At 47.1% G+C, this 23031-nt stretch overlaps 3 protein-coding genes across 5 annotated transcripts in view; 2 read left to right on the plus strand and 1 right to left on the minus strand.

Annotated features, from left to right (window-relative positions):
• The first annotated feature begins 21 nt into the window (after positions 1 to 21).
• On the plus strand, positions 22 to 9404 carry LOC101622952 (chromosome unknown open reading frame, human C1orf50). Its single transcript, XM_004679456.2, has 5 exons — positions 22 to 124; positions 238 to 353; positions 4299 to 4385; positions 5460 to 5591; positions 5938 to 9404. The coding sequence occupies exons 1-5, from the start codon at positions 46 to 48 to the stop codon at positions 6121 to 6123; spliced, it is 600 nt and encodes a 199-aa protein (XP_004679513.1). The 5' UTR covers positions 22 to 45; the 3' UTR covers positions 6124 to 9404.
• Positions 9405 to 10738: 1334 nt separating this feature from the next.
• Positions 10739 to 19701, plus strand: LOC101623180 (the record flags this gene model as incomplete). Its single annotated transcript, XM_012722113.1, has 5 exons — positions 10739 to 10899; positions 14940 to 15037; positions 15681 to 15839; positions 16475 to 16675; positions 17724 to 19701. Coding segments are annotated over 5 exons (756 nt in total), but the record flags the coding sequence as incomplete, so codon positions are not given.
• A 61-nt stretch (positions 19702 to 19762) lies between these two features.
• CCDC23 (coiled-coil domain containing 23) overlaps positions 19763 to 23031 on the minus strand; it is a 3642-nt gene continuing 373 nt past the window's right edge. The window contains exons 1-3 of one of the 3 annotated variants that reach the window (XM_012722319.1): positions 22958 to 23031; positions 22498 to 22668; positions 19763 to 20172 (exon numbers count right to left, since the gene is read on the minus strand). In XM_012722319.1, the coding sequence (XP_012577773.1) occupies positions 20086 to 20172; positions 22498 to 22611 (201 nt within the window). In that variant the 5' untranslated portion in view covers positions 22612 to 22668; positions 22958 to 23031 and the 3' untranslated portion in view covers positions 19763 to 20085. Of the gene's footprint in view, positions 20173 to 22497; positions 22669 to 22927 lie in introns of all 3 variants that reach the window. The other 2 variants (XM_012722320.1, XM_004678872.2) reach the window with 2 other exon arrangements.

Genomic DNA, 23031 nt, shown 5'->3' on the forward strand with positions numbered 1-23031 from the left:
GCCGCGCCCGGGCGGGGCGGGGAGGCTGGGAGGTGCGGCGCTGTCATGGAGGACGCCGAGACGCCCCGGCAGATGGAAGGCGTCGCTGGAAGGCCTGGGGCGCCGTCGGCGACGAGTCCGGGAGGTACGCGGCGGGGAGCCCCGGGGGAAGACGCCCCCTGGGAGCAGCCTGCCTCGCGGGCTCCGCGGGAGGCCGAGCGCGGGCGCTCACGGTCTGTTCCTGGGTGTGTGTCGCAGGAGCGCTGGTGGAGCTCACCGCGACCCCCGGCGGCCTGGCCCTGGTGAGCCCCTACCACACGCACCGGGCCGGGGACCCCTTAGACCTCGTGGCGCTCGCAGAGCAGGTGCAGAAGGTGAGGAGGCGCGGCTGCGGAAGTAAAGAACCGTTTTCTTTCACAAGTTAGCCCTGCTGCTCGCGGCCCCAGTCTGACAGCTGCTTCGGGGGGGGGGGTGGAGGCAGGGGGGGCGTTTGTTCTCGTCCTGTCTCCACTCGGGCGCGATTCGCTGAGGTTCTTTGGGAGCGCGAGTTCTGAGCTCAGACCAGGCGGAAGCGCCTTAGCTGCAGCTGCTCGAGTGCCCAGGGGCTCCATGCGTGTGTAGTTTGCACAGCACTATCAATGGTCCTAATTTAACTGGCGCCTTAGCACTGGCCTGTGAGGTGGGCATGCAAAAGTTGTCCACTGGGCGCGTGAAGAGACGTTTCAAGATAACCCGGAGGGGATGCCTAGCCCTCTTATTTTAAACCCAGATCCGTATTGCTTACCTGAGAGTTGGAGAACTAGACCTCTTCTCGGAGGGGAACTTTTTGTTCTGTGTCCTCAGTGGACACAGCATTCCCAAGCCTAGCATTAATTTACGTATTCATTGTCAAAGAAGTACAATAAGTAGGAAATCCAAAATAATGGGGGGAAAACACTGAACTTTGCATCCAGGAGTTTTTAACCCACTTACATTGTGGCGTTTGGCAAATTGCTTCTTTCTGGATCTCAGCTTTATTATTGTAAAGTAAAGAATTTAAATTGAGAGCTTCAACATCGGAAGCTCTGAAAATTCAGATTTCATCTAAGCTCTCACCAGTCCTTATTGTAGAGCCATTTTCAGGATGAAAGCAGGCTTTCAAGCCTGTATACCCCATTCTTGTGTACCCCGTAATCACACTTGGTCTTGGTTTAAGGTCTTTATTTTGCTCTAAATACTTAATAATTAATGTGCTCAATTTCTCTCACATTTACATCTCAGTTTGCTTTTAATTAACTTAGGAAAGCTGCTTTGACTCAAATCTTGTGCCTTCTCTTTTCTGGAAGGGTGGGGTGCAAAGTACAGCTTTTTAGGAGATCATCATGTATCTCTTTAATCCGGCCCTTATTAGGAGACAGGCTGCCAGGGGCAAGATCTCAGCTAAACATTTTCATGGGTTACTGAGGGACCATCTTGTTTATTACATGATCTGAAACAGAAAGAAATACAGTTTTTATCCCTCACCCTATATAATCTAGCAAACTATAGAGAGGATGCATTGTTATGCTGTCTCCATTGTCCTAATATCATCAGGCTTTGAGAAGTTGAAGAAAAACACTGTAGAGACCAACAATTGAAGCAGGTACTCTGTGTACTAAGATGTACCTTCTCACAAGACTGACCTCTGGCAGGCCGTCTAGGTAGAAAAACACTGTAGAGACCAACAATCGAAGCAGGTACACTGTGTACTAAAATGTACCTTCTTGCAAGACTGACCTCTGATAGGCCATTCAGGTAGTAATGGAACACACTCCGGAGGCCTGGTATGACCCATGACTTTTGGAATCATTGATCCATGTTCAAGTCTTCAGCTGCTGTTTACTGGTGGTGGGGCCTTGGACAGATTGCCCCATCTCTCTAATTCTGCAATAAGATAGGGAGGATTTCTGACTTCAGCTCTGCTGTGAGATTTAAATGAAATGATAAAGGTGAAGGGTTTCAAAATAGTTGTGCCAGGATTCAAGCTTAGGAATTGCATGTATCCTTTTCATTTCTGTCACTTAAGCAGGCTCCTTTATTTAAAAGGAACAGATTTGCTGCTTAGGAAGAGATTTGTTACAAGGTTCCCAACCTGGAACCACATTACCTCTAGAAACTGCCAACTTCCTCTTTGATGTTTGACACTGTTGTCCTTGGAACAACATGCAAAAATCTTTGACTGTGGAGGCCTCCCTCTTATTTTACTTCCTTCTGTGCACCCCCTCCCTAACTACTCAGAAATGCCCAGAAACTTCTTCAGTTTTTTGCATAGTGGGTCTTTTCCTTTCATCCAGACCCAAGTTAAGTGCCACATCCTCAAGTTAAGTGAGGCCTTCTTATCTATAGAAGGCTACACCCGGCCCCATCCAAATGAGTGCTAGTACCTTGACTTTGAATGCCTTTAAGCTGCCTAATGCCTTCCATTCCTGTAGCCCTCACCACTCCCTTAGGAAACAGGTTATTTCATTCATTGGTTGTCTTTGGTCTGCTTCTACCACATAATTGTGGTTATTGCCTTTATAGTCATACCTCATTAGTATGTCATATTATATGTCATAAGAGTACATATAATACTAGTTTTATCTTTCTGGGGTCTGTATTACTCACCAGAGCTGTGCTATACAATACCATAGCCGCTAGCTACCACATATGGCTCTTACAAGGTGAGTTTTGTGCATCACATAAATTAAAAATTATGTACATTAGTGCCCCCTTATGTCTGATTTTGTTCTGAGAGAACCACATCCGTCTTTTATTACAGTAGTTTTATTATTTATTATTCAGTTTTATTATTAGTGGCTAAAATTGGTGTGCTTAATGTAGAAATTAAAATTTATCATAGGTATGTATAGGAAAAAACATAACAGTTACAGGGTCCAGTGGTTACATCCAGTGAGGGTCTTGGAATGTATCCCCCACAGATAAAGGCCGATTACTTTAATTTGAATTTTAAAACTTACTAATTGATTCAATTATTGAAAAATTTTAAGAATACTTGAAACAATTTGAGTACGTGACTCAGTTCTTTCAAGTAAACTGTGAAGTCTAGATATACACAAGTATTTCCAGTGAAACTTCAGCATCAAAATTGATAAGTAATGGGTATAAAATAGACAATAGAAAGTGTTAAATATCACAGCTTTTATGATTGTATTGGAACCAAATTTTTTTAATTTGTGGGGTTAAATAAAACATTATTATAATTAATTTTACTTACTTTTAGCATGGTCAGTAGAAAATTTAAGATGACACATGCAACTTGTTTCATATTCCAAAGGACAGTTGCATTAGACTATAGTCTTGCTTACAGGTGGAACTTTCATACCACCGAAGTCAATCAGCTTTTCTTGAAAGTGAGTTGGAAGTTTTAGACAGATTTTTTTTTAAAAAAGATTTATTTATATATGCATACAAGAGCTGGGGTATAGGCCAGAGGCATAGAGAGTGAAAAGATTCACCAGAGACAGGGTGGGGAGCAGGACAGGCCGATGGATTGAAACCCACTGCTTAGAGGAGCAGTGGGTGAGGCTGGAGAGGTCTGCCTCGCCGTGTGGGCCAGCTTCTGGTCAGCCAGGAATTGAACCTAGCTGCAGTGGCTGGGAACAGCTTGATAGCCATGTCTTCAACCCTTTGCTACCAGGGAGGCCCCTGGACAGATTTTAATGCCTTGAGTGATGATCCTTCCCAATGCATGAGTTGGTTACCCAATATCTCCTAGCTTTGAAAGTTATTTTGTCAATGTTCAGCCATTTCAATTGCCTGGTTCAGGACAGATAGTACTCTCTATATATTAGAGTTTGTTTGAGGTCTATGTTTAAATGCTAGAATAAAAATACACTAAGTAACAATTAGAAATGAAATTGTAAGTTAGAATGTAACTAGGTGTGATGTAGATGATTCAGCTGAAATAATGGTCAGATTGATGGATACTTTGTGGTAGCTGGATTTCCAGCAATGATGAGTCATCTCAAGTGCGATCGAATGTTCACTGTAAGGCGCATCCATGATTTCAGAAGGACCAGACAAGTTCATTGTGACTAAAGTGGAAAGACAGCTGTGAGAACCCAAAAGAGGAACCCTTAATTCTGTGGTGTGGGGTCGTGTCTTGAAAGGCTCCTCACAGTCAGTGCTGTTTGATTGGGCCATGGTGGGTGCAGATCATGGGGGATGGCGAGGGTGGAAGGGATATTTTAGGCATAAGCAGAGGTGTTGCCATCACTCTTTCCATTGGGATCTAAGTAAGAGCATCGTGTTTTTCTTACCCCTTCTTGACCCACAGTTAAGTTTTCTCTTCTCTGTAGGCTGATGAATTCATCCGAGCAAATGCCACCAATAAGCTGACAGTCATAGCTGAGCAAATCCAACACTTGCAGGAACAAGCCAGGAAGGTAAGTCGTGGCTCTTGTTTGCTTTGTGTGGTTCCCAGGTTTGACTGAGCATGCGCACAGGCATCGTAACTTACTTGCTTGCAGCACCTCCTGAAGATGTGCAAGTGGTGAGCAAGATACATTTTTTTAGCCCAAGAGGTTAAGTGTAAGGTTTTTTTCACTGAGAGGAAGTTTAGTGAGGTAAAACATTTTATTTTATTTTATTTAAAGATTTATTTATTTATGTATACAGAACTGGGGTACAGGCCAGAGGTGTGGGGGAGGGGTGAGAGGATTCACCAGAGACAGAGTGGGGAGCAGAACAGACAGATCAAGCAGGTCAGGAGAGGCGGGTCAGCAGAACAGGCAGGTCAGGAGAAGTCTGCTGTGCCATGTGGGTCACCTCCCTAGCGAGGGATTGACTCATGCTGCAGTGGCTGTGATAGCTTCATAGTGCTGTGCTATTTACCCATTCTGTCACCAGGGAGGGCTCGAGGTAAAACATTTGAAAGTTAAGTATATCTTATTAAAGAAAAATTTTTATTGTAGAAAAAATAGGAAAGAAATTTTAAAACCAATCAAGGCCAGTGATGATCAGCATTTTGAAATGCAGTTCTTCTAAAGGCATTTTTTTAAAAAAGATATATTTGTTTATTTATGCAGATAAGAACTGGGGTGTAGGCCAGAGGTGTGGCAAGAGAGGATCCACTAGTGACAGAACAGAACAGGCAGCTTGACTGAAATACATTGCTGAGGGGAACAGCGGGCGGGTCAGAAAAGGTCTGCTGTGCCATGTGGGTCAGCTCCCTGGCAGGGGTTTGCTTCATAGTGTTGAGACTTGACCCTTTGCACCTTCTACAGGAATTTTTACAGCATAGCAGCGTAGTCTAATTTTTGTCCCTTCAGAATCATCTGGATCCCAGCAGTGACTCATTGCTATGGGGGAGTGACAGCCTAATCATTGAACAGTTTCCAGATTTTGATTGGGATGACCCCTGGCATGACTGCCTGTTACCTCCAGTACCTAACTAGTTACATCTCTGTGACTGCCTGTTACCTCCGGTACCTAACTAGTTATATCTCTGTGACTCTTAGGTGTTGGAAGATGCTCACAGAGATGCTGATTTGCACCATGTAGCTTGTAATATAGTGAAAAAGCCTGGCAACATATACTACCTTTATAAGCGGGAGAGTGGTCAGCAGTACTTTTCCATTATTTCTCCAAAGGTAAGAATATTTATCTCTCACACAAAGACCTACTCTAGTCTTGGAGAAATTCCTGGTGTGTTTGTGTGAAAATATAGGCAGAGGGGTTGGTGAATGGTTTCATAGAAAATGGAAAGTTGTATGTGCCCAAACATAACTTTTTAAAAAATGTCCTTGTGCTAAAAATATTTCATAAGTATTACTTCTGTTAAGGAAGGTCTCTGATGGGTAATGTAATGATTTCCAAAGGTGATTCTGGCTGGTCTGACATGAAAAGCCAAAAAAGAAATTTGTGGCATAATTAGGAAATGAGCTCAGTTTCTGTACCGCCTGCCCTGATGAGATTGGACTCCTTTGCCTTCTCTAGGAGTGGGGGACAGGTTGCCCACATGAGTTCCTTGGTGCCTTCAAACTCCAGCACGACTTGTCCTGGACTCCATATGAAGACATTGAGAAGCAGGATGCTAAAATCAGCATAGTGAGCAAGTTGCTAAGCCAGCCAGTGGCCCTGCCTCCAGGCGCTGAGCCCAGCCTCCAGGGACTGACACACTGAGAGTGGACACTGGCAGCCTGCTGGCACAGCCGGGACCCGCCGCCTCCGCCTTGTCCCTCTCTGCTTCAGTGGGAGCTGCGTGAGAACTGAGGGGATGTTGGTGAATCATGAACTTCTTAGAAACCTGTATGAATGTAAATGTTGTCATTGTTAATCACGTATGGGTGGGATGGTAATGATTTACATTTTGGGATCCTCTCTGGGCCACAGGTCCCTAATCCATCAGTTAGGCATGCTTGTGTGTCCTCCCCATCTCCTCATTGCCATCTGTTACCCTCAGAAATCAGAGCATGAGAGAAAGAGAAGTCTCTTCTTCCCACAGTCAGGTTGGCAATTCTTCTGCTGAATAGGCTGCTTTTAGTCTTTAGGAACTGGAAATGTTTAAGATTGGGGCTGGCTCTCAACAATGTAACTTCGGCTTCAGATTCATCTGGAGCAAGAATGTTGGGTGGAGGAGGATTATAAACAGCTTCACTTGCCTGGAGTAGAGAGTGTGATGCTGGTACGTCTGCACCACTGGGGAGGTTTGAGCTGCCCTTTCTGCCTAGCTAGAGTGACCAGAGAGCCTGAGGCAGCAGCACTGGCTAGGATTGGGGTGGGTCAGCTTCTAACACAGGTTTTGGACTTGGAGGAGATGCGGTGCTGGTTGTAGGTGGCACTGGGCATTGTAGGAATGCACTCAGCAGCTTGGCGAGGAGAAGGTTGAGTCCAGTGGCAGCAGCAGGACAAATCATGTACACAGCTGCTTTAAAATACTATGAAAAAGAAACTAGAGCAATGGTGAGAAACAAGAAAACAGCCGTTGCGTTGATTATAAGTTAGTTCAGATGGAAACTCAGTTTGACCTGAATTATTTGCAAACTTAGAACTGAGGCTTTTGAGCTAGATTATTCTTTTCTGATTTGAGAGGGGTCCTTGTGAGACTCTTCTTTATTTTGTTTGTTCAGAGTATTAACTAACTTTACACGCAGGCTATACTGATACTGGTGCCATGTAATCTATAAGAACATGCTTTAATGTACTAAGAGATGTGTACTTGAAACTACTTCTAAGTTCCTTACTGGGGGTGGATGTCTGTCGTGCAATTTTCTTGAGGATACCCTAACCCCATTCTGGTGTTCTTGGCCTGGTCTTATAAGCTGTGCTTCTTGTGAGTTATATGTGGCCTGCAAAATCCTAGCATAAGATGGGGCTTGAACCTGACAAGGTCCCACGGGTGATACTGGGTGACTCAGTTCACGGGGCAATGTTCTGTTGAACCAGCTGCAAAAGCCTGAGTGGACACACACACAGTAGCTGATTCTGACTTGCGAAAGCACCCCAGCTTGTCAGAAGGCTCAGAGCTGCATGATAATGATATATTTTGAGTAGGTGCTTTATTGCTGCATAAATAACCACACATTTAATGACTTAAAACATATATTTAGTATTTCATAGTAGACCAGGGGTCATCTTCACTTAACTGGGTCCTCCGCTTCAGGGTTTCTCACAAGGCTGCAATCACGTTACTGGCCAGGGCTGGGTTCTCATCTGAAGGGAGACTCAACTGGAGGAGGATCTGCTTTCCAGCGTACTGCGTTGCTGGCAGAATCTCCTTCCTCAAGGGTTGATGGGCTGAAGCGCTCTGCTCACTAACATACTGTCAGCCCAAGGCTGCCTTCAGGCCTCTGCTACTTGGGCGTAGCCAAAACGACAACTTTCTTTGTCCAAGTCAGCAAGGATGAGGGTCTGCTAGTAGGATGGAAGCTATATACTCATGTAGGAATTTTTAGTAGTTTATGGCTGCTTAAAATTGCCACAAAGTGACACAATCCCTTTAATACCATGTATTCTATTGCTTAGAAGCAAGTCACAAGGTCAGCCTACACTCAGTGGAGGGAACACTGGGGCCTGACTACTGGAAGGCAGGGATATTGAGTCATCGGAAAGGTCCCACTGTCAATCTTCTTGCCACAGTGCACAGAGACAGAGAAAGGCGTGTGGGGTAAAAGGCAGGGTGACAAGGCGGCTAATGAGCATGGTGGTGTTCAAGCCACATCTGGACTTGTCTCTCAACCCTGACAAAGTAGCCGCCCACCTGGGACCCTGCTGCCTCCTCTGCCCCTCTCCAGCCCTTTCTGTGTAGGGCATCAGCCAGCTGCTGTGAAAATGAAAGTCTTCCTCATTCTTGAGGTAACTACTCGGACAGAAAAACAGTGTATCCAACAAAGAGAACTCCCTTCTGCTCAATAAGGTGCATCCCCCACACTGGCCACCAGCTTGTATCATTGCTCTTTTCCTGATTAAGCAATCACAGAGCTCAGGGAAAGTGGAGGTAGCTCTCAGAATGGGGAAGAAGGGTGCAGTAATACAGTGACCATTTTTCGTTCACTTGTCCATCTGTCTATCTGACCATTTCTTGAGATTAGGTACTTTGTAGTTCCAGGTTCTGGAGAGTGAACAGATGAGGAAGACAGGCCCCTGTTTGTAAGCAGCTCACAGCTTTATAGGCTATGAAAGCAAGTCAAGCTCACAACACGGTAGAAGAAGGGCTAGGACAGGCATTTGTGGAGCATGGTATCCTGTGGAGCGGCGCCTGACACCTTGGAGACTGGCAAGACTCCTTGGAGTAGCTGATACCTGTGTAGAGGTTAAATAAGTTAATGCTTGTGTCAGCTACAACCTTCCCCTCTACAGAGATTGTCTTCAGGGGTTCAGTTGGGGTTTACTTTTGGATGGGGTTTGTGAGTGGAAAAGGGATATCCACTTAACCATATCAATCACTTGACAATCAGGATGGGTGAGGAGAGAGACGTGTGTGCTAGAAAACTTGCTTCGCACAGCTAAGAGATAGGTAAGTGAAGACTGGGATGAAAATCAATGGCAGACCAAAAAAAAAAAGAAAAGGTGAAGGTTGTTGACAAGGCAATAAGACATTTGGGGGGTTGTAGCCAGTTTCAGGTGAAGAACTTTGCCAGGGGTGAAAGGAGAAGAGCAAGTTAAGGGGTTTGAGGTAACACTGCCCTTCTAGCATCTCATTTTGGCAGCATAGGGGCGGGGAGCGAAGACCACTAGCGGCCTCCATCCCCACCCCTCGTCCAGGCACTGGCCGACAGAGATCTGAACTGAGACAGGGGAGGTGGAAAGAGTTGCCTTGTTTCATCAATTTAAGGGATACTGTTCTTCCCCCATACTTTAATACTTCTGAAACCGGGATGCTTCTAAAAGATGACAGCCTGTTATAATGTAAGTGGCAGCGTATTTTTTTTCTTAGGGTGACATAAAACAATGATGTTTTTGAATGGTATGCTAGATTTGTTTAAAAAGATTGATTTATTTATGCACACAAGAACTGGGGTACAGGCCAGAGGTGCAGGGGTGGGTAGGGGGGCTTACAGGATTCACCAGAGACATAATGGGGAGCAGAACAGGCAGATCTACTGAAACATACTGCTGAGGGAAGCAGGGGTGAGACAGGAGGGGTCTGTGAGGAGACTGAGGCTCCCCTGCAAAGGAGGCCCCTCTTCCCGCTCCCTAAAGCCCTGCTGCCCCACCCCTTCCTCAGGGATTGTGAGCTAAGAGCTTGGACCAGAGGCTTGGGGCCAGGGTGGCTCCACCGCCTCACCTGGGCTGGCCCCTCCAGCGCACAGGAACTGGGGAAAGAGCAGGCCGCGCCCCATCTAGGAATGCCCTGTCCCAGGTAAGCCTCCGCCCCCACAGAGCCCTGGCGGCCAGGCCCACGCGGAAGGAATAGTGTGGAACGAGCTGCCCAGCCCCACCTCTCCCATCTGTCCTTGGGGGTGGAGGGTTCTTCCAGGAGTGGGGCCTGACAGGCAGGCAGGAAGGGAGAGGAGGGGAGCTTTGGGGGTGCCAGACGGACTTAGGGCAGAGGCTGGTCTCCTTTGCCGCTTGCTGGCCGCTGGCAGCAGGGCAGAGAGGAAGGGAGATGGCACTTTCTGTGGAGAACACGCTGGCTCTGTCTCCCTTCTCTTCTCCTGTCGGCTCTGTCTCGCCTCTCTTCTCCTGTCGGAGCTCGGCCTGTGGTTCAGCTTGGGACTGTCAGAGCAGGACCGGGGGCATCTCAGTGCAGCCTTGTCCTCAGGGAGTGAGCCTGGGGCAGTGGAGCCTGGGCTTGCAGCAGGTGCCCTTTATGCTCCATTCCCCTTAGCCTCTCTCTCTGGAAGAGGGGGTTACCCCTCCCCAGTGCATTTTTTATTCCTTTGGGGTTCACCACTAAGTATTAAAAGTAGTTTTGCTATAACACACACACACACACACACACACACACACATACACACACACCGACTCCTGTGACAAAAGGCTTATCTCTCAGATTGTGGAGAGGGCTCAGAGCCCCTTGTGCCCTGAGTGGTGGGGGTGTCAGGAGGGCCACACTTGTGTGGAGGGAGATCTGTGTGCTGGGTGCTGTCAGAGAGGGAGTGGAGACACGGCTGGACTGGCCCACTCACTTTGCTCTAGAATGTTCCCAAGGCACCCGCCTTCTGCACCTTTGTCTTCATGCCTGTCTCCCTCCTGTCAGTCAGTGATACACTATTGGGAGGTGTACTTCTGGGGTGAGGCCTGGGGGGGACAGGAGCACCCTGGTCCCTGGGGGCCTCTGGCACTCTAACCTTGGGAACCCCTTGCCTGGACTCCAGGTCAAAGCACCAGTTTCTTTCTGACCAATGACCAGAGTCACGCCCAGATGAATGAATTTTCCTGCAAGGATGTTGCCAATGCCTTGTCCCTGGCCAACATGATCCTGGGACTCTTCTCCATCATCTGCAGCTTCTGCAAGTAGGTTTGGGACCCAGCAAGCTCTTAGCCAAGAGCTGAACCAGTGGTGTGAGGGGAGGGAGCCGGGCACCTCGCCTGGGGCCCAACGAGGAGCAGGGGAAAATGCAGTGAGGGGATTGGAAGCCAGGGATGGTTCCCTAGCCTCAGTTTCACCAAGGCCTGAGCTGGGCCCTGTTAGATCACATCCCGAGCCTCCATTTCTCCACTCGTAAAACAAGGCGCTTGTACTGTACTCTCCATTGTCTTCAGCTATGCCAGTCTAGAATGCTTTTATGAGAAAAGCAAGTGTTCTGGCAGCCTTTACACAATCCCTTGTGTAGTCCTAAGAGGATACTGCTCATGTTTCTGTAATTCTTAAATATGGCAAAATATGTGAAATTAGCACTGTACTTTATGTTATCAAGAAGTTACATTTCTATAATCGAATCATATTTCAGTGCCTTTGGGAAATGAGCTCTCTAAAGATAAAGTTGAATCCTTAAAATGCCTGAGAGCATCTGCCTAATCTAATCGCTATAAACATCAGTAAGTGACTTCTTGGAATCTGCTTCACCTGTGTAAAATAAGATGATTTTACCTGATATACTTAAGGTTCCTTCCAGTTTGAAAATGCTGCAATTCTCTGTCTGGGTTTTAAATCTCATAACCTATGGCAAACCTGCAGCAAACAGTCTCCGTCATCCTAGTTCTGCTTAAGCTTCCAGGGCTATAGTTTTCATGCCATGCATTGGAACCAGAAGTGTTACTTAGGCTCGGTTCTCTTTGGACACAAGTGAAAAGTCTAAGCGAAGGGAATGTAGAGGCTGTGTGGGGACAGCGAGGCCTGGGGTCAGGCTCTTCTTTGCTGCTGCTGTGCCACTCAGGCATGGCCGTCGCTACAGACCTGGGAATATTCTCCTCGGATGAGTATGTGACCTTGGGGGCTGTTTTCAGAAAGGTCTGGAAGCATGTGCTTCACAGAAGCATAGAATCATTGACTATAAGGGCTGAGAGAGCTCTGAGAAATCATTTAGAGCATCAAAGTACATGAGACAAAACTGATAGAACTGCAAGGAGAAACTGGTGAGTCACTCTCACAATGGGAGGTTTCAGCCCCCCGTCTCAGTAACTGATAGAACATGCAGGCAGAAAAGCAGCAAGGACCAGCAGCATCAGTCAGCTGGACTCGATGGTATTTGTAGAATACTTCATGCAAAAACAGCAGAATACACATTCTTCTCAAGCACACATGAACCATTCACCAGACAGATGGTATTCTGTGCTATGAGATATAATCTTAACAATTTGAAAAGAACAGAAATCATTCAAAGTATGCTTTGAATGGAATTCAACTAGAATCAATGGAATTAACGTGGAATTAAACTAGAAATCAATAGCAGAAAGTTAACTAGGAAATTCCCAAAATGTGTGGAAGTTAAACAATGCATATGAAAATATGCACCAACTTTTTGCAACAAGTTTGTTGCCAGAACATAGCCACAGCCAGAATGGGAAAGGAGAAGAATGGGACCATCAACATGGTCATCACTGGACACGTCGACCAGAGCAAATCCACCACTACTGGTCATCTGCCCTACAGATGTGGTGGGACCACATAAGAGCATCAAAAAATTCCAGGAGGTCCTGTGAACTGGGAAAGGGCTCCCTCGAGTCTGCCTGTCTTGGTTGGGTAACCTGAAAGCTGAACAGGAGCGTAGAATCACCATCCATGTCTCCCCATGGATATTGGAAACCAGCAAGTGTTATGTGACCATCGATTCCTCAGGACACAGATATGTTGTCAAAACACAATTACGGCCTGCACAAGTCTAAGGTACTTTCCCAAGGGGACCCGTAGAAGAGCGACAGAGGGGCCAAACAAGGCTGGAAAAGGAAGAGCAAAACCAAAGTCAGGATAAACACTGCCATTGTTAACCTCCCCACGGGTCTCTCACATCTGTTTCAGGAGCCTCCTTCCAGGTCCTCCAACTCCCTGGCACAAGCCCCCGCCCAGGAACAAACACAGCGTCTTCACCCGCCCCTCTGCTCCATGTGTCTCCTCCAGGTCTCCTTGCTCCTTCCCCCTTCCAGCCTGGCTTCTCTCCTCAGGCTCCTCTTCAGCTTCTCCTGCTGCTCATCTCCACCCTTCCTTGTGGGGCAGAGAACCTGGAATCTCCCTTCCCCTGGGGACTACCCTGTTACATAGCCTCTGGAAGACAGTTCAACAGTTTCCTATAAAACAAAAACCTACTGGGCCCTCCCTGGTGGCGCAGCGGGTTAAAGCACAGCACTAAGAAGCTAAAGCCACCTCAGCATGAGTTCTATCCCCGCCTGCCCCGGAGGTGACCACATGGCGTGGCAGACCTCTCCTGACCCGCCCGCTGCTCCCCTCAGCAGTGTACTTCGTCGATCTGACTGTTCTGCTCCCCACTCTGTCCCTGGTAAATCCTCTCACCCTCCGCATCTCTGGCCTGTACCCCCATTCTGTACGAATAAATAAATAAATCTTTAAAAAACAAACAACAAAAACCTACTTCTTTAGCATATGGGTCCAGCACACTCCTTGGCATTATCCAAATGAATTCAAAACTGTCCACACAGAAAGTTGCACTTGGATGTTTATATTTTACTTGGAAGCCACCAACATGTTATTCGGGATAAACTCTGGTTCATCTGGACAATGGAATATTATTCATTGCTAAGAAGAAATGAGCTATCAAGCCACGAGAAGATATAGAGGAACCTTAAATACATATTATTACATGAAAAAAGTCTTATCTGTAAAGGCTACATATTATATTACTTCAATTACATGACATTTTGGAGAAGAAAAAAATGGAGGAAATATGTCTCCAAAACCATGAAGACATTAAAAAGATCAGTGGTTGCCCACTGGGGAGATGTGAATAGATGGAGCATAGAAGACTCTTAGAACAGCCAAAATACCCCACACAATACAATAACAATGGCAATCTGTTATTATGCTAGTGTTGAAACCCACAGAATGTACACTACCAAGAATGAACCACAGGAACATTATGGACTTTGGTTGCTGATGATGTATTAGTGTAAATTCAGCCTGACATATACAAAGTCAGAATTTACCACTCTGATGAGTGACATTGATGGTGAAAGAGGCCTTGCAGAGGTAGAGGGCAGAGGTACATGAGGAACCTCTACTTACTCTTGATTGTATATAACCCTAAAGTTGCTCATAAGATACTAAGTTTTAGAAAATACTGAAAAGATCTCAAATGAATACTGTGAGCCTCTACCTTAGGAAACTAGACAAAGAAGAGCAAACTAGATCCACATTAAAAGAAATCACAAACATGAGAGCAGCCATCACTGCAATTGAAAACAAGAAGTCCGTAGAGAAAGTCAGTGCGGCCCAAAGCTGGTCTTTGAAAAGGTCAACGAAAGTGATAAGCTTCTGGTCAGACTAGTCGAGACAACAGGAGCGAAGACCCAAGGCATCATAAATGAAACAGGAGCTATCGCCATGGATCCCACAGCCTCTAAAAGCACCATACTGGAGGAGCTCTGCGCAGGGCTGACAGCCTAGATGAAAGGGACCGTGTCTTCACAAGGCACGGGCTACCGAAACCCACACTTGGGAGAAATGGGTCATTTGAACAACCCCTCTGTCCACTAATGAAATCTCAGTATAAGCCCTCATTTTACAGATGGAGGAACAGACACCTGGGTTGGCGGGGAGTGATTTATCTGAGAATTCTCAGTGAGTTGGTGGCAGAGGCTGGGCTAGAGCTCAGGGCCGCGGTGCTCTTGAATCTGCCTGGGGTTTAGACTTGGAAGAGACCTTAGTGATTACTTTGGAGGTGCCAGGTACCCCTTTAAGACTGGGTTGAGATGGTAGCAGGGATGTGTGAGGTGTGAGTGTGGAGTGTGAAAAGCAGCGTGGGGCGTGAGCGGGGGACATGAGGGGGTGGGTGTGTGTACAAGCAAGTATTGGAAATGTGTTAGTGTTTGGGGGGATGTGGCATGGTTGCCCAGTGGAGATGACGAGAGAGCTGCTCTGTTTGGGTCTGCTGCCCCTCTAGGAGGTCCCATTGTGCCTGCTGGATGCTCCTTATCAGCTTTCTGATAGACATGGCAATTGGGGCAATAACCAGACATCTCACCATCTGCTCCAAATCAGGTGAGTCCAGGCCTCAGGCCCCTAAGCACTGACCCCAGGACACCCCGTCACAGGTCCCCTCCTTCATCCTCTGACATCAACAGGCCTTCATGAGCCACCGATCCTGGCCTCATCGCTCGAGTAGCAGAAGCAGCCCTGGAGCAGCACGGGGAGCCTCACATCCAGAGCTGGCCCCTGTGGTCTGGGGCTGTCCACGCCTCAGTGTCCTTATCTTCCCTGCCTCCTGTTCAGGGCCCGTCTGGGAACTGGGAGTGGGAGTGGTGGGTGTGGTGGTGGGTGGGGTGTGGAGGAGTGGGGACATGAAACATCTCCCCAGCAAAGCAGCTGGTTTAAAATACAATAAAGTATTTTATGTAAGATTTTACTTGAAAAGTGGCCCCAGAGCTTTTCAGTTTGATCCATAGTAGTCTAACCCTTGCTAAAACCATGCCTGAGTGGGGAGAGCAACTGTCTTGAGGCCACGTGGTCAGTCTGAGGCAAAGCCAGGAGGATCCCTACCCCCTTGATCTATAGACCTCCGGGGTGAACAGCTTCAGAGTCCTGGGCCTCAGGACCCTGCTTGTGTCCACCTCTGCCCCTCCCCACCCTGGGGGCCAAAGTACATAGTGTGAGTGTAGCTCTGACCATGGGCCTTCTGGAGCAGGAGTTGAGCTGAATGACTTCGCCGTCTTTACCACCTTTGGCCTGGCCTCAGCCCTGCTCCTAGGTGTGAATGGACCTCTGAATGGATTCCTGGCCATCATCTATATCTTAGCAACTTCTTTTCGCCTGTGTTCTTATTCTACTTGTAAATGGAACTCAAGTAAGTCTCAGGGCTGGGGCAGGGAGCCCTGGAGGGAGGGGCGTAGGTTGCCAGAGGCCTGGAGGTCAGTAGCTGACTCCTCTCCTTCCTCTGTGGAGTCCCGCTTCCTTCTGGAACCTGGTGCCCACTGGCGGCAGGCTATACTGGCAGGGCTGCGGCCTGGCGAGCGGGACCCTGGTTCTTGGAACAACTGTTCCTGTTTCTCATGTGTGACCTTTAGATGGAACATGTCAATTCACAGACTCCAGGACTACAGGTCATACTCTAGTTTCCTAAAACACATGGAGAAACTGAGCTCTGGCGTGGACAGTTGCACAAGGTCACAACACAAGGGAATGCAGAAGCTGACTACAAGTCCTCAAAGCACCCTCCACAGTGGCTTCTTCGTGGCCTGGGCCTGTGGCTGGTCCTCCCTGGCTGCTTGACCTCAGGCATCCAATGCAAAACCCAGACATCATTGCTGTGAATAGCTAAATGCTTTATGGTTTGCCCCTGCCCTAGGATTAAAGGGATTTGGAGCACAATCATGGGCGGAGGGTTGGGGGCAGGTGGGTAGGAGGAGAAAGAAACTTGCTTCACATAGATGCCTTTAGCAGAGTAGAGTAGCTAATCTCTACCTTTTCTTTCCCTAACAGACATCCCCTTCATGTACAAGGGCCTGCCCTGCCCCTATGCGTCCTGTGTTCTGGCCTCCACCTCCCTTCTTACGAAAGGCAACCCTCTCATTCTCTCCTGCATGGCCTCACTCATGGTTCTGTTCATGATAGACCAGAGTTACTACCCACATGATGGAATCCTGGAATCTGAGACCTGGAAAAAAATAGTTTATTTGGGAGGTGAGTGAAAATGCTGCTCTGAAATGCCCCTGTGGCCCTCCTTGGGGCTGTTCGCTGCCACCCAGTGCCTTGCCCAGCATCCCCTAGTTCTCACAGCCTGTTCTGTTTTTCGGCATGGAAAGTGAACAAACTGATGTAGCCTAGCTGGCAGAACACCTACCGCAAAGTAGGCATTCCACAAATGTTGGTGCCCTTTCAGTGGTGAACCGGAAATCCAAATGGGGTTCCCTAAGGCCACCCCAGGTTTGAGGTTTCTTTAGAACTCACAGGACTCTGCATATTGTCACATTCATGACTCAGATTGATTACAACAAAAGGATGCAGAGCAAAACCAGTAAAGGGGTGAAGTCTGGTGGAACCAAGCTTCCAAGAGGCCTCACCTAGTTGTCACTCAGGATACAATTCCTGCACCAGCATTGGGACAACAGGCATGAGGGAAGAGCTTTAGAGACCCAGTGCACGAAGATTTTATAAGGACTGGCTACCAGGGCACCCTCTGGCAAGCACACCCCAGAATTCCAGTCTCCTGAAGGAAATTAGGTGTCAGCCTAAGTGATCTTGCTTGTTCTGTTCAGGCACGTTCTTCCCTGCTAGGGAAGGTTTTATATTGATGTAGGAACTGTTGACTTTCCAGGTTCCCGGATACAAGTATAAGCCAACCTCGTAAGCAAGACTCTCTAAGGATAATGGCCTCAAGTCCACTATGTTGATTCTTCACTGCATATGTCTAAGATTGTACAGGCCATTATCACAAGTTACACATGTGTATATTATGTATTCATGCATATAGTTTTCCCCAAAAGGGATCTGGCCAAGTCACATTTATTCTTGGCTAGGACCGGTTTATGATCTAAATTTGGCAAAACGAAACCTGACATTGCATTAGACTACGAGTCGAGCTACATAGAGACAAAACTTACAGGCAGTTCTGTCTCGCCAGTTCGCGTTTCTTGGGCACCGTGAGAACTAAGGGAGGGGAGGCCAGCAGGGGGCGCTACTTACAAGGCAACTTCCTGACGGCGGGCGTCTGCCCGTTTTCTCCTTCCAGGTGTCATCATGCTGTTTTTGTTTCCATTCTCCATAACTGCTTTTTACTGCCTGATGTGGTCGCTCTCCTACATCTTCTTTCCAGATGCTCTGTGGGGCAAGGCAATGTGTCTTAAGCTGCAGCAGGAAGGAAACTGAACCGCTCTATCGGCACCCACTGGTCTCCCTGGTGTCTGCTCCAGCGTGTCGGGCCACGCCCTGCTGTACCCTCACTAAAGCTCTCTTTATCCCTGTGCTGTGCACATGTTCCGTACATGATCAGTCTCTTGCCTTGAACCAGAGCAAGTCCAAGCAGACCAGAGGCCTTCACTCCCTCCCCTTTATTTGGGGCTCTGAGCTGCTAAGAGAAAATAATTGCTATGTCATAGAGTGCAGAATTTCTCCAAGTTACATTTGGGCCAGGTTTGAGTTCCAGCTCTGTCCCCACTGGTTAACCTCTTGGAAAGGAGTGGAACTTTGCAACACTGGCAGTACCTGCTCCTTGGGCCTGCTTGATGGCGGTTCATCTGGCGCCAGTGCTTACTGAAGCACTTGTTCATAACTTGCAGACTGTGACTCTCCACAGCAGAACTAATCAAAGGACAATCACAGCACTCTGTTTGTGCAGAAACTTGAAACTTAACAGTTCTGTAGTTCGGCAGTCAAAGTTTATGCCTTCTGCTTTTTTTAGATACATTGGCAGCTCAAGGACGTAGTTGGTTTCCAGGATCTCATTATGTTTTTGTCCCTAATGCTAAACTCTAGATATTCAAATACAAATCAAACAGAAATGGCTTGTACAGTATCCTCAGATCGCACTTGACAGACCATAAGCCCACTGGAATGATGGCCCCCAGCACTGCCTCTGGACTCTCCAGAGGTCTTATACTAAAGATGGTTGGCTAGCCAGCCCCTCCCCCAGCCAGGCCAGCAGGTCACCTTTCCTCTCAGGCCTGACTCCTTGAGGTCTCAGTCAAAAGGATTACATTTAAATTTAGGTTTTAAAAATGAAAATCTGAGGAAGTCCAGTTACTATGATTTGGCTGTAAAGGACAGCTAGCAACTTGGCCCCTTTATTTTGGACTCATCGCTATTAAATCACTTATATGTACATCTAAACATGCTTAGATAAGAATGTCTGTGCCCCACTAGATTTTAAACTCCTTTATTTTCTGCTGCCTACCATTCAAAGTACTTTGTAGAGGAAGTGATTTCCTCATGTCCTCTTGGAGTTATAGTCAAGCTACCTATATATGCGGTGAGAATTCTGTAAATATACCTGGGGTCCTCAATAATGTACCCTCTTTTTAATGATGCTACCCTTCATCAAAATATTTTGGGAACTCTACTTTGAGAACATCTCCACACTCTTAAAGACCAGCACATGGTCTGTGCTGGGACACAGCAGGTGCTTCAAAAATACTGAATTCTGAACTGACCAAATTCAGAGAAAAATTAAAACAAGCCAGCGATGAGAACATCATTCACAGTGACCTGAAGCAGCAGGGGGCATAGGGAAGGGTTAGGCATCACCCAGCCACAGTAGGGAGAATACTGGCATCATCAGTGGGGAGAGTAAGTGGGTGGTGATCTGTCACGCTTTGTTCTAAGTGACCTGCCTCATCTCCATACACACTCCACTTTCTAACATCCGTCTCCCTACTCCCAAGGAATATATGGAAATGAAAGATCCTGAAAGAGTAATTTCTACTGCTGGAGCTGAGGTATGAACCACCACTCCTGACAGAAATGTCTGTAGCAGAAGTAACTTGACATTTCTACACTTACAGAAGGCAGGTAGGCGGGTGGGTTCTTGAGGAGCCAATCTAAGCCAATAGCTGTATGTCTAAAGCAAAAAGTTAGGATCGCTATGCTCTGCAGAGCTTTAGCTCCGGGAAGAATGAAGAATTGGAGCGGTCAAATTCTTTATCTTCTCTCCTGTCCTTTCCTTTCCCCACCTGGAGGAGAAACGGCTCCCTGTCCTTACTGCCTTTCTTACCTGCTACAATCCTTGTAACTACTTTTCACAGCTAGGCATACCCAAATTAAAGTGAGTAAGGGAACATTTCATGGGTATTTTATTTGTATTTTTGGAGATTTACAGTTTCACAAGAAGCACTGATTTTTCTCAAATAATAGAAAAACATTTTTTTGTTTAAAAAGAATCTATTGTCTTAGAAGAATAAAGTAAGTCTCTTCAGCAAGCGCTGAGACAATTCATATTGAGAAGTTACACGCAGGAAGTTCAGATTCATCCAGTTTCAGGACAACACAAGTGTCTCCTCATCTAGTTCTGTGAGGCTCCAAGTGGGCCATCTCAGCTTAAAATGGTAACAAGCTCACAAACAGAGCCTCCGGGCCCGGTGTCCTGTGAATGCGGTGGCTCACTCTCCAGGAGGCTGCATTTGTTTGCAGAACTCGTCAAACTGCTGTTGCTCCAGCTCTGTCATCACTCTGTTGAGGGCGTAGATCTGAAAGGGAGAAAAACACACGTCAGCAATGGGAACAGCTGCTCAGCCTCTCTTCAGACACAACACGCATGTCATCTGAAGATGCCAGAACAGCATCTACTCTCATTAACTGGGTTCTGGTCAGATCACTTCACTTCACATGAGGATAACACCGCTACCTCAGAGGGACATGTGTCTGTTATCCGCCTTATTCCAGGAAGGCTGACATGGGAATGACAGTAGCACCTGTCCTGAAGCCCTGGCGTGAGGAAGCCTGACAGGTGGTAGTGCATGTGCAGGTTGGCCCCATGCCTGGCACATCTGAAGAGCTTAATACATGCCAGCTGCTACTAGACTGCAAATCCCCTTCTGTATGTCAGCAAACAACATACCATGATTAGTTGTTCAATTTATGAAGTCCACACAATAAAAGCACAATGTGCTTTGGAACAGCCCAGAAGCACAATGATTCCCGACAGCAACCACTGCCATTTGTTGGGTGTCTTCTCTGTGACGGGTACTGTGCTAAGTGCTTTACAGGTACATTTCTGTTCTTTGTAATAATCCTCTGAGTTATCTATCACCCTCATTTTACCAAGAAGCGGCTGAAGTACAAAGAGCTGAAGTATCTTGTCCAAGGTCACATGGGAAGAACTAGGGTATGTGGAGAATTAGGATTTGAAGTCAGACAAATAAATCAAACTTTTGGAATCTCACTGGAAGAGAGTCACTAAGAACATGAACAACTGTCCTCAATATCCGTCCCTACGATGTGCACAAAGAGCTTCCTAGGCTGGCCCCTGCAGCAGCCCTCACAGCACAATGCAGTAAAATCACCTGGCCCTGGATGCACACACGGGCAGCAAAGAAAAGGGGCTAACAGCTTGTGAGAATCCAGGTCCACCACTCAGATGGTCGGCCTTGATCCAGTGGTAGAGTTCACCTCCTGGATTAACTTCAAACACCATTTAATTTACTTTCGATGTGCACCATCTGCCTTCCCCTCTGAATGCAAGCGCATGAAGGCGGGGGTTCTGCTCTGCCTGTCTTGTCTGCATCTCTAGTTCCTACCACAGTGCCTGGCACATAACAGCAGCTCAGTAGCTGTTGATGAATAGATCAGGTTAACAAATAAGTAAATTGTGACTATCTGAGAACTCTCTTACACTGGGGGTGTGAATTTGTGCGAGCTTTTTGAAAGCAATATGGCAACATCCAGCAAAGCTTTAAATGTACCCAGTAACTGCTCTTCCATATAGATATACCCTGCAGAAATGGTAGCACAGGTGCCAAAGGAGTCACTGAAAAGGTTTTCACTGCATCGGTATTTGTAATAGCCAAAAACAAAACAAACTATGAATAGTTTAAATACCTGTAACTGGAAGGCTGGGTAGGCATACTGGTGTGGATTCAGAAAATAGACTACTGTAAGCAGTGATGAAGAACAAACTAGATTCTCATATTAACATGAACTGTTCCCCCAAAACATACCATAAGCAAAGGAAAAATAGGATATTTTGTTAAAGTAAAAATTAAAAACACAAAGAAATATATTCCATGGGTATCAATTAATATATCTGAATATAAAAACATAAAAAACAATAGTGTTGTCTATGAAGAGGGAACAAAAGATTTAAGACAGGATATGGAAGGGGCCCCCAAATTTATATACCATTTTTATTGTTTAAGAAAGATTCCAGGCAAATATGACAAAATGTCACCTCTATCAAGCTGGGGTGCCAAACACCCAGATGTCATAACATTCTATTCTTCTACATCTCAAACTTTCTCAAAAACAAACACAACAAATAGGGTGCAACAAGCTTTGTCCTGATGTTAAATACTAAAACTACTTGTGTCTGCATGTGGTTCAATAGAGACAAAGAGTTTAAACTTTTCATTCTCAAATTGTTAATAAATATTGGCAGAACAAAGGAACACACTGTGGGGTGCAGAGCTCTCTTCTTGGTTATGAGCAGCGATTTCCCAGGCCAAAGTCAAGGCCTGTGTCAGGGGGTGTCTGACACTTGCTCTCTGGTTCATTGTCCCTTCCCTCACATGTTCCTCTTCTTTCTCCTTTCTTACTTCCCTCAGCCCCCCCACCTCACCCCAAAACACTATCCCAGGCGTCCTCTGGTGACTTGGTATTGATTGGGGTCCTGACACTAACTTGGCATGGGGTGCTGGGCTGCCACTTTGGCATCCTGGAACTTAGGGGCACCCTCTGTAACCCTGGGAGGGCATGTTTGCCTCGAGGCAGGCCGGATCCCACCACCTTTCTCCCCTATTCTCCACTCCAGCATCACCTCTGCAGACTACAGTATACAGGCCCCTCCTGAATCTCACCTCTGCTCTTTGTCTTTGCTTCAGCTCCTGCTGGGCTGACTTCTGCTTGGCCTTCTCAACTCTGCTGACAGGTTCTTTAACTTTGGACTTTTCTTTACGTGCAGGTGTATCCATGACTTGGTTTCTGAATCTTTCTTAGCTCTGACTTGGATCGTTCAGAAAGAGGCTGGTCTTTAAAAACAAAAACACGCACAAAATAAGCCCCAAACAACTGCCATCGCGGAACGAATGCCCCAGCGGGGCCCCTTCCTCTGGCAGGCGGGGCAGAGACGCCCTGTGTAAAGGGTGCTGGCCTGGGCGTGTCAGGCCCTGCCTCACCGCCACGACCCGCCGACCTCCCCACAATGGGCCTCTGTTTCCTCCGTCTGCAAAATGGGCCAGTGGGCCAGTCCCTCCCTGCCCTCCTCAGGGCTGCCGCGGAGGACCAAACCAGAGGAGCCGGGGGAAGGGATTCACACACGGCAGCGCGCAGGGCCCGGCGCGGGGCTGCTGGGATGCGAGGACGCCCGGGCCGCAGGGGCGAGCCGGCCGCAG

The sequence above is a fragment of the Condylura cristata genome, unplaced genomic scaffold (genome assembly GCF_000260355.1).
Source record: "Condylura cristata isolate star-nosed mole 26May11 unplaced genomic scaffold, ConCri1.0 scaffold00008, whole genome shotgun sequence".
Lineage (NCBI taxonomy): Eukaryota > Metazoa > Chordata > Mammalia > Eulipotyphla > Talpidae > Condylura > Condylura cristata.